At 35.2% G+C, this 10,972-nt stretch overlaps 1 protein-coding gene across 2 annotated transcripts in view; it reads right to left on the bottom strand.

Annotated features, from left to right (window-relative positions):
- Positions 1 to 1,213: 1,213 nt before the first annotated feature.
- Positions 1,214 to 10,972, bottom strand: part of AEBP2 (AE binding protein 2) — an 83,671-nt gene continuing 73,912 nt past the window's right edge. The window contains exons 6-9 of one of the 2 annotated variants that reach the window (XM_025402956.1): positions 10,106 to 10,173; positions 7,774 to 7,887; positions 4,135 to 4,161; positions 1,214 to 3,573 (exon numbers count right to left, since the gene is read on the bottom strand). In XM_025402956.1, coding sequence (XP_025258741.1) covers positions 3,528 to 3,573; positions 4,135 to 4,161; positions 7,774 to 7,887; positions 10,106 to 10,173 — 255 coding nt within the window. In that variant the 3' untranslated portion in view covers positions 1,214 to 3,527. The remainder of the gene's footprint in view (positions 3,574 to 4,134; positions 4,162 to 7,773; positions 7,888 to 10,105; positions 10,174 to 10,972) is intronic. The other variant, XM_025402957.1, reaches the window with a different exon arrangement.

Here is a 10,972-nt window from a genome sequence, read left to right as displayed (position 1 = left end):
TGCAGTGTTAGAACTGCTAAATGTCCTACACCAGGTCCCAAGATTCTTAAAACAAACCACGTACACAGGAAATTTTCTAACAATTTCTTCCCTTTTATGAATACATATCCTATTATTTTTTAGAATAAATATGTTTTAACCAAAATTCCCAAAATGTCCACTTATCTCAAAAAAAATTTTTCAAATGACACGATTTAACTCCTTTTTTAGAAATGAAGTATCTCCTTATAGACCTGTACCCAACAGGCTTTGTTAAACAGACATACATATCAGTTTTCATATAAACTAAGAAGTTAAGTTCTTTTAGAGAACTTATGCAGAGGTATTAAAGTTTTCTTTTTTTTAAGTTGTGACTAAAGAGAAAACCCTCCATCAAGTATTCTTAATACATATTTTCCCATTTTTATATTTGAATAATCCAACATCTGTTCATCATGAATTAAGAATTCAAAGAAAAAATAAAAATGCTTTAAACAACTGGCAATTTCTACCTTTTTAAGAGTAATACCATATTTAAAACATTTTATTAATGTGTAAAAGGGGAGAAAAGCATTAAGGCCAAAGATTTACTGACATATTAATGTTTTCAATTAGTAAAACAAATCTTAAAATATTCATTGAGAGATAATTACTGTCCATCTTACGTGAAATTCACAAGTAACATGTGTCCACTTTAGGTAACATTTATATATAAAAAGTTTATTAGAAATATAAAAATTTTTAAATTTTACACTATTTTTCACCTTAAGATTCTTCTAGATAAAGCAGATGTGCCTTATGGTTCCAACACAATCTGATGTACAAAATCTTACTTAGTTCTTAGTAAAATAAACACAGAAACACAAATGATGAAATGATGGACTACTAATAACTTAAAAAACCCAACGTAAAAGTTTCCAAAAACCACCATTTGTTGTAGGTACCTAATATGGCGATATTTACTGTAAAATACATGAAACAGCTTTCACTAAAATTTAATGTACTGGCTTATTACCAAGATCAACATTATCATATTAAAATGCAAGTTGTGTGGTCTAAGTTTATGTTTCCAAACTTTTTGTCAACTAGACAAAGGAACCAAAAACTTTTTCTTAAAGGACCAGAGACAGGCTGAGTATCCCTTATCCGAAATGCGTGGGACCAGAAGTATTTCAGATTTTTGATTTTTTCAGATTTTTTAGTATCTGCATATACATGAGACTCAGAAATGAGATCCAAGACTAAACATAAAGTTCATTTATATCTCACATACACCTTATATACAGAGACTGAAGGTAATTTTACACAACAGTTTTAATAATTTTGTGCATGAAACAAAGTCTTAATTGTTTTGACTATGACCAGTCACATGAGGTCAGGCGTGGAATTTTCCACTTGTGGCATGATGTCAGCACTCAGTTTTGGACTTTGGAGCATTTTTTATTTCAGATTTTTGGATTAGGGATTGCCAACCTGTAGTAAAAATTGGGGGCTTGCAGGACCTAAGGTCTCACCACTCAATTCTGCCACTGCAGGAGAAAGCAGGCACAGACAACATATAAATGGGTATGCTTGTGAGCTGCAGTTTGCTTGATGCTGAACAATACATAAATTCTGAACAACAGACTTATTTCAGGTGTCATATTACAAGTATGTCATATTTGAAGGTAGGAGCAACAATACAGATGGGTAGACATTAATAAATGAAAACCACAAATTAAAATTTTCACACTTATTACCCAGTCATAACTGGATGCTATGTGTATATATGTATACATACAAGTTATAAAGCTAGCTCATTTCAATTCCATATTCTTTTTGGTGTGTTAATCAACAGTATCAAACCAACATCAGATAAGCAGCAAAAGGATTATGATTGATTGAGTACTCAGAAGTTAATCAACGATCACGAAATCTGGTTTTCACATCTAATTATTTCTACACAACGAAAAAACTTATTTACTGTGCTCTACATAGAAAATATCAGATGTATCTTTTCAGGTGTAATTTGAAAATTTAATTGAATTGTTACAATTTGAAGCTAAATGTGATTTGCTTTGTTTTATTAGAAAAAATACTCAAGCAAGGTCTACAATCATTGGTCAATTAAGAATGACTTACAAGAACATGAGGCAATAAAATAAAAATACAGGTACAAACTATGTATCTGAAACACTTCTATTTGGCAATTTTATAACAAATCAAATTTTAAAAAGAACAACAGAGATTGCAGATTACTTCGCAGATACAGAAGAAAGCAATTGATGAAGTGCTTAAGCAAAAGAAAACAACAAAAAAAGAAAACACACTGCTTTTCTTTTTAAAAATAAAATCACATTGCTATAGATCAAATGGATAATACCCTTATTAAACAACCATTCCAGAATGTCTTATAGTAGCAGTGCTTTTATTTGCACTTCACTTAATTTTATAAGACTCATTTCATGTATATAGCTCTTTACCCCATTGTTAACGAATAAAGTCTCTCATAATTTTTACATTTTTAATTTTTTTTAAAGCAAATGAGAAATGATTTATGCATCATGGAACCTTTCCCATTTTGGAACCAAAGGTTTAATTCTATATTTTTGTCTATATTTCTTTAAAAAATTTAGTGTAAAAACTGCTGGTTTTTATATCACTGTAGTAAAGTGAAAACTCCTCAATCAGGAGTATTTTCTGCAGTTTCACTGCATATAACCACATACTTTACAATGTCCTTCCAACAGTAAGGAAGTAATTGATTTCTTGATCACTATCAGAAAAGAGTGCCATAATTCTATTATGGGTATAGGTCCTCCCTCAAAGACTTTCTGGAAGGATGTTCAATGTGTTTTGTTCTTATAGATATTAACAGTAGTACATAGTCCCTTAAGTCTGTGAAAGACATTTATTGTTAAAGAAGGTGCTTTTATTAACAATTCCTCTGGCAGCACTAGTGAATTACAATATCCTTCAATATTATTTCTACCATAATATATACATTTAACTTTCATGCCTCTAGAAAAACATCTACAGTACATTTCAAAATATAAAAATATATTACAAATCTGCTGAATTATTTACAAGCAATGTTCTATTATCTCTATGCAACATTTGTTTAATACAATACTAACAAGTTACACATATTTCCATTTCTGTAAGTTAAAAAAAATCGATATGGCTTCTTGCTTACCAAGCAAGAAAGTGATTTTATTTTCCTTTTCAAAACCAACTTTGGTGCATAAAAGATTCAGTTTGAAGATACTTGTAAAAAAAATACAATTTTTCTTACATTAAGAAAAAACAACTCAAAAACCAAATGATTTCCTCAGAAAAAAAATTAGAGTCATATAGGTTAAATGAAAATATGAAGATTATTCAAATAATTTGAAAGGTTTTTCAAAAACCGTTAACAGATTAGTTATATAGGTAAATATTAACATACTGTACTCCATGAGAAAGCCCTAGTCCTGAAAAGGGAGCCACCAGACATACTGCAACACTCTTTAACAGTAATTTTCAGCCCTAATTCGATAGACGAATTTTTAGTTGATTGCAAACGTCGTTCACTGTTTGCTTAAATACAAATTGAACACTTTTCTTATCAGAGTTCTGCAAAAGAACACAAATGGCAACCAATCACATCTATTTATCATAATTGAAAGGTAAATTATCTCTTGATAATTTTCATTGTCTAAATATTTCCTAATATGACTTCAAATCAATAAACACTGTCAAGACAAATATCCTTACAGTGCTTTTGGTATTTGTAAGGGCACATGTTGTAATTGTTTTTCTTTCCAATATAAACTACTGAAATCACTAAAGGGAAGAAAAAAAAAAAAAAGCAGCTTAAAGCAGCAAGCATGCAAAGCCTTTAAGAAGCTGTTCTACTAAGTTGCCAAAAGAGTGTTTGCTCAGTCTCCCACAGTACCATTCCATGAAAACGTGGATATACAGTAATATATTAATATATTCCACCGAAGAGTCTACTTCATTCACAGAATGTTTACACTAAGCATAAATATTATCCTAAATACTGGATTAAAAAAAAAAAAAAAAAAAAAGGAAGGGGTTGACTCTAATGTGCAACTTTTCCTAAACCCATTGTCAGTGACTAAGACTGCAGGTGTCCCCGCTTGTTTGCTTTTTATGTATTTATTTATTTTTTACCTCTTCAACCTCTTCTGCGGCATTGTTCTAGAAAAAGAGAAAAAGAAATTCTTTTATTCAACTGAATCAAACACATTTGAGTGCTTCAAGAGACATTGAAAATATTAAGATACAGGCAATGTGATGACCATAGATTATAATAAAAATGTATTTCCAAAACATTTACACATATGGAGCTATACTTAGTTACGTAATACAGTTGTTTTTAATAAAAGTTTTAAATTTAGCCTGCTAGTGCATTTCTAAGACAGAATTCCATGTGTAATACATATATTTTAGCCAATTAATACTTTAAAACTGATGCTTGGCTGGGTCCCAGAGGCTCATGCCTGTAATTCTCCCAGCACTTTGGGAAGCCAAGGCAGAAAGACTGCTTGAGCCCAGGAGTTCAAGATGAGCCTGGGAACATAGAGAGAAGTGGTCTCAAAAACAACAACAAACCCCAATGCTTAAATCCCAAATAAATACAGTTGTCTCTCAGCATGCACAGTGGGAGTAGGGGATCCCCAGAATCTCCCGCAGATTCCAAAATCCAAGGAAATAGCAGGATTTGCAAATAACCTACATACATCCTTCTGTATGCTTTAAATCATCTCTAGATTACTTATAATATTTAATATAAGGTAAATGCTATGTAAATCATTGTTACACTATATTGGTCTTATTTGTATTATTTTTTATTGTTGTATTGCTATCTTTTCCCCCTAAACAGCTTTGATACACAGTTGGTTGAATCCATGGATGTGGAAGTTGCGGATACAGAGGGCCAACTGTATATTCCTTTCAGTCTCATGTTGAAGGAATATGTTTATTTTGCAGAAGGTTTGCCATACTTTCATTATGACATATGCACAAGCAGGAAGTTATTTCTCCTAAAAACAAGTAAGAATAATTGTTTTTCTTCTTTTAATTAATTTCACAAGTTTTCCCAGTCAAAATCCAGCAATTTAAGAAAAGACTGCTATACTAGGACAAATGTAGGGGCTTCTATGACTCTATACCACTCTACAGTACACTCAATTCTGATTTCCAGAATAGTGAAAGCACAGAGGTTTAGAGTCAAAATTGTTTTTTTGGGGGGGAACGGAGTCTCGCTCTGTCGCCCAGGCTGGAGTGCAGTGGCCGGATCTCAGCTCACTGCAAGCTCCGCCTCCCGGGTTTATGCCATTCTCCTGCCTCAGCCTCCCGAGTAGCTGGGACTACAGGCACCCGCCACCTCACCCGGCTAGTTTTTTGTATTTTTTTTTTTTAGTAGAGACGGGGTTTCACCGGGTTAGCCAGGATGGTCTCGATCTCCTGACCTCGTGATCTGCCCGTCTCAGCCTCCCAAAGTGCTGGGATTACAGGCTTGAGTCACCGTGCCCGGCCAATAAGTTTCAAGATGGCCTTTTTTTTTTTTTTTTTTTTTCTTTTGGACAGAGTCTTGCTCTGTAGCCAAGGCTGGAGTGTAGGACGTGATCTCGGCTCACTGCAACCTCCTCCTCCTGGGTTCAAGTGATTCTCATGCCTCAGCCTTCCAACTAGCTGAGATTACAGGCGTGCACCACTACATCCGACTGATTTTTGCATTTTTAGTTGAAACAGGGTTTCATCATGTTGGCCAGGCTGGTCTCGAACTCCTGGCCTCAAGTGATCCACCCACCTCGGCCTCCCAAAGTGCTGGGATTACGGGCGTGAGCCACCTCACCAGGCCAAGATGGCATTTTTGACACAGGTAGGGAAAATCAAATCCACAGAAGCACCTAATATATCTTAAGAACATCCTCATTTCAAAGAATAAAATCAGCAAGAATTGTGGAATCACACATATAAATTTGAGAATATGCAACACTGTTCCTATGCACTTCAGAACATTAGTTCTAAGCTTAAATTTTAAGTCACTTTCATTAAAATATCTAAATTGCTTCCTATATAGCACAGAAACAGAAAAAAAACAAGCTGATGTGGTGAGAAAGCAAAACTGTTGGAAAGAAGGAAACAGGATGCAGGCAGAAAACCAGATTAATCTTAATTTAAGATCTCTAAGAGAGGTTTACAACTAGTTCTAAAAGGCAGAGTGGCTCTCCCAAAATATCACTCTTTTAGGATGCTAATTTTAATTCATCTCTCCAAAGAGTAAACTTAAATAACTCTAAATTAGGTACAAGTAAATCAAGAACACTCAATTATTTTTCTTTATAAAGAGAGAGATAACTTGCAACCTTCCCAAATTTTTGGTAGTAGATTACTCTCAATCTTCTCCTTGATGATCTAGTTCATTCCACAAAGAACAAGTTTTATTGTATTAATTAGCACTTTCACCAAAAGATGTTTGAGAAGAAAAAAATTTTTTTGAAACAGGGTCTCACTCTGTTAGCCACGCTGGAGTACAGTGGTGCAATCTTGGCTTACTGCAGCCTCGAACTCCCAGCTCAAACAATCCTCCTACCTCAGCCTCCTGAGTAGCTGGGACCACAGGCATGTGCCACCATGCCTGACTAATTTGTGTATTTTTTGTAGAGACAGGGTCTCACTATGTTGCTCAGGCTGGTCTAAGACTTCAGCGAACTGCCCACCTCAGCCTCCCAAAATGCTGTGATTATAGGCATGAGCCACTGGGAACAGCCAAAAAAAACCACCTCTTTTGTAATAGGGAAAACTATGCTTCTAGATGGCAATGCCCATTATGTTAGAATTTTACTCACAGAATAATGTCCCAAATTACAGGAAATCTCCAGGTGAATAGCACCCCAAAACGGTGCATCGTGGAATGAATATGTCCTTCAAAGTATTTAATTAATGTAAAATTAGCTATCTTTATGATAGCTAAAATTTACAAAGTTTCATTGAAAAAAGATATAAAGTCCTTTCCGTAAGAGTGCCTTTTAAAAGCTGGTTTTAAGCATTTCCACCACTTTTTTAATCACTCTCGTGTACATCATTTGGATAGAGGCACTATGGAGTTCAACCACATTCTGTGGAAACTTGGGCGGATTAACTATTTAACCTCTTGCCTCAGTTTTCCAATCTGTAAAGCAGAGACAGTAAAACCTACTTCACAGAGCAGCCGTGAGGATGACGGATATGCAAAGCACCTAGCAAAGTGACTCAGCGCATAGAAGAGAAATGTTGGTCTCTTCTCCTTCCCCCACATACCTTCATAAGCACAGCACACTAAAAAAAGCTCAAAACATAAAATTACTAGAAATGTGAACACTCTAAGCTATGTCTTAAAAAACAAGTAATATTTGAATTGCTCTTTTGGAAAGTTTGGAGAAAGGGTAAGTTAAAAAAAAAATCAAACAATTTTGGTGTTTCAGACTCATGCAACATATTCTTAGGTCCACAAAAGTCTGTTATTACAAAAAGAATTACTTTGTTAAAGGGCACTTACTTTCAAATTACTAAGTATATTACAATCTAACATACTTAAGATAAATCTGGGATTAAGCATATAAACTTTATTAGCAAAATACTGTTTTCCTGGATTCCACAATTTTTAACTCTTTGTGAGTCCACATACAAAAAACAAGCCAGGAAGTAATGAGATATACTTGGTATCAAAATTCAGCACTTAAAACTAAGTCCTAATTTATCCAAAATTTGGGGAGAGAAAATTATAAATCAAAAAGTAAAACATAAAGGCAAGCATTAAATTACCTGTATATGTTTGGGTCCAAAAGCAAGGCAGTATCTTTGGGTAGCTTTGATAAATGAACTACTTTAGTTTTTAACTGATGTCGTTCACTTTCATTCACCCACACATCAGGCAGACTATGAATTAAAAAACAAGTCAATAATAAAATAACATTAATTTTAGATTTACACTTCATGTGCCTTCACATTCTGGCATTTTCTGCTACTCTGCTCAGTCCACGTTAAGTGAACAAGTTTCCCAGAAGCCAGGGAAGTTCAGCTATCAATCTTAATAGTAGGACGTGGAGTTCCACATAAGAAATGGCAGTGTTAAATTTTAAACATGAATTCAGGAATAAATTAAACATTTTCAGTGGCAACATCTTATCAAATTAGAAATCTGTCAGAACACACTGGCTAGCTTTTAACTCAATTAGTGAAATTCATACTTGATTTTGACTTGTTGGAAATCTGACAGCAAGTTTCTTTACTAATAGAGAAATAAAAGGGCCCAGTGCAGTGGCTCATTCCTCTAATTCCAGCACTTTGGGAGGCCAAGGGGGGAAGATAACTTAAGCCCAGGAATTCAAGACCACACTGGCCAACATAGTGAAACCCCATCTGTACTAAAAATACAAAAATTAGCTGGGCATGGTGGCACATGAATCACTTGAACCCAGGAGGCAGAGGTTGCAGTGAGCCGAGAGTGCACCACTGCACTGCAGCGTGGGCGGCAGAGCAAGACTGTTTCTTAAAAACAAAACAAAACAAAAAACCTGTAAGATTAAAGTCCATTAAACAAAATAAATAAAACCCCTATAAGATTAAACTCCATTAAAAAAAAAAAAATGCATGTGGCCATTAACACTGAATTCAAAGAAATTCAACTCTACAATAAAATTCAAATGAATGTATTTTGATATTTGGATTAATCCATTTCCAGAACATTAGGAATATACACATTTGTACTTGATTTTTTTGAACAGGGTCTCACTCTGTCCCTCAAGCTTGAGTTGCAGTGGTGCAATCATGGCTCACTGCAGCTTCAACCTCCTGGGCTCAATTGATCTTCCCACCTCAGTCTCCTGAGTATCTGGGACTACAGGTGACACCATCACAACCAGCTAATTTTTTTGTTTTTTGTTTTCCTGTAGAGACAAGGATTCACTATGCTGCCCAGGCTGATCTCAAACGCCTGCCTTAAAAGCAATCCTTCTGCCTCAGCCTCACAAAGCACTGGGATTACCAGCATAAACCACTGTGCCCAGCCATTGGCCACATATGTGAATTAGGCATACATAATAAAATCTCTTTCAACGAAATTTATTATATTCTTGATGCTTATAAATTTTGTCCAATATTTCTATAACATATCCTCATTTCCTTTTATAAAAAGAAAATTTTAATAAAAAGAAAATTTTAATAAAAAAAGAAAATTACATGAAATATCTGAACTAAGGAACATCTAGGTCAGAAGTGCTCTAAATGGGCACAAAAGCTTAAAGAAAAATGTAATCACTGCTAGAAAATTAGTCAATTGCTTTTTCTATAAAATACCATTCACTATGCACTAGAGAACATTTACAAATTTTTTAAATAAAAGATTCAAACAAAGGCACAGCTATGGCTGCTTGCATACTGTTTGGAGGTCACTAAAAATGCTAAAAATGATTTAAAATTTCTATACTTTTTCATTTTTGAGACAGAGTCTCACTGATGCCCAGGTTGAGACCCTGTCTCAAAAAAACAAACAAACAAAAAAACACCACACAAGATTTAAAAAGCTTAAGATTTTTGTTTTGTTGTTTTTGTTTTTGAGACGGAGTCTGGCTCTGTTGCCCAGGCTAGAGTGCAGTGGCATGATCTTGGCTCACTGCAACCTTTGCCAAGTGATTCGTGCCTCAGCCTCCCGAGCAGCTGGGATTATGGGTGCGCACCACCACACTCAACTCAGCTAATTTTTGTATTTTTAGTAGAGACGGGGTTTCACCATGTTGGCCAGGCTGGTCTCAAACTGGCGGCCTCTCCCGGCCTCTCCCAGCCTCCCAACTTTCTGATCCCAAAGTGCTATAATCCCAAAGTGTTGGGATTACAGGCGTTTGAGCCACTGCCTCCAGCAAAAAATAAATAAATAAAACTAAAAATAAAAATAAAAAAGGCTTAAGTTTTGAAGCGTAATATACATAAGCCAGATAGTCTAAGACCTTTCAGATTATCTCTTCAATCCTGACAACCTCAAAACGTTGTACAATGTAATTTCTTTTTATTTGAATTTAACAAATAATTTTTGTGCATAAGATTTTAACAAAACTAAAACATGAACTTATTACTTACGCATAGTATTTCAAATACTCACATGTCTTCAGGCATCCAATGAAGCAAAAGTTTGATCTTCCCAGAATCTTCTTTTCTCTTAGCTATTACCTGATAATGACATGAAAAGAAATCATAAAAACAATGTGTAAAACATTTTTCATGTATTGTTAAAAAATACTTTTGGGGCCAGGTGCGGTGGCTCACGCCTGTAATCCCAGCACTTTGGGAGGCCAAGGCAGGTGGATCACAAGGTCAGGAGTTTGAGACCAGCCTGGTCAATATGGTGAAACCCTGTCTCTACTAAAAACACAAAAATTAGCTGGGGTGTGGTGGCGGGTGTCTGTAGTCCCAGCTACTCAGCAGACTGAAGCAGGAGAATCACTTGAACCCAGGAGGTGGAAGCTATAGTGAGCCAAGATCACACCACTGCACTCCAGCCTGGGCGATAGAGCAAGACTCCATCTCAAAAAAAAAAAACGAAACAAAAAAACTTTTACCTCTAATCAAGAACTTAAGTGTTCATACCCTGGAAGAGACAGTACCACCACTATATCCTGTCTGCTTTGTAGTTCTTCCCTGCTTTGTAGCACTCAAACCTCTGTCTTTCCCACAAGACTGAAAACTCAATGACATAGGAATATTTCTTACCCCATGAACCTTTGTGTCATACCACCTATAGTAGTGTTTATTATAAAATGAATTAATTAAATGTTTGGAAATCTATCCTAAAAAAAAAATAAACCTAGATTCAGTAAAAGCTCTGTGGCCAAGGATGTTTGTGTTACAGTGAACACCTCTGAGCACTACAGGCCCAAAAAGGGGACAGCAAATATTCCAACACTAAGATCTAGGAACTGTACTCATTAATACCTATTCTCTCCATCCAAGTTGCCATAACCCAAGTTCA

The sequence above is a fragment of the Theropithecus gelada genome, chromosome 11, assembly GCF_003255815.1.
Source record: "Theropithecus gelada isolate Dixy chromosome 11, Tgel_1.0, whole genome shotgun sequence".
NCBI lineage: Eukaryota > Metazoa > Chordata > Mammalia > Primates > Cercopithecidae > Theropithecus > Theropithecus gelada.
The sequence above is the reverse complement of the archived record's forward strand: the minus strand, read 5'-3'. Positions and strand labels throughout refer to the sequence as shown.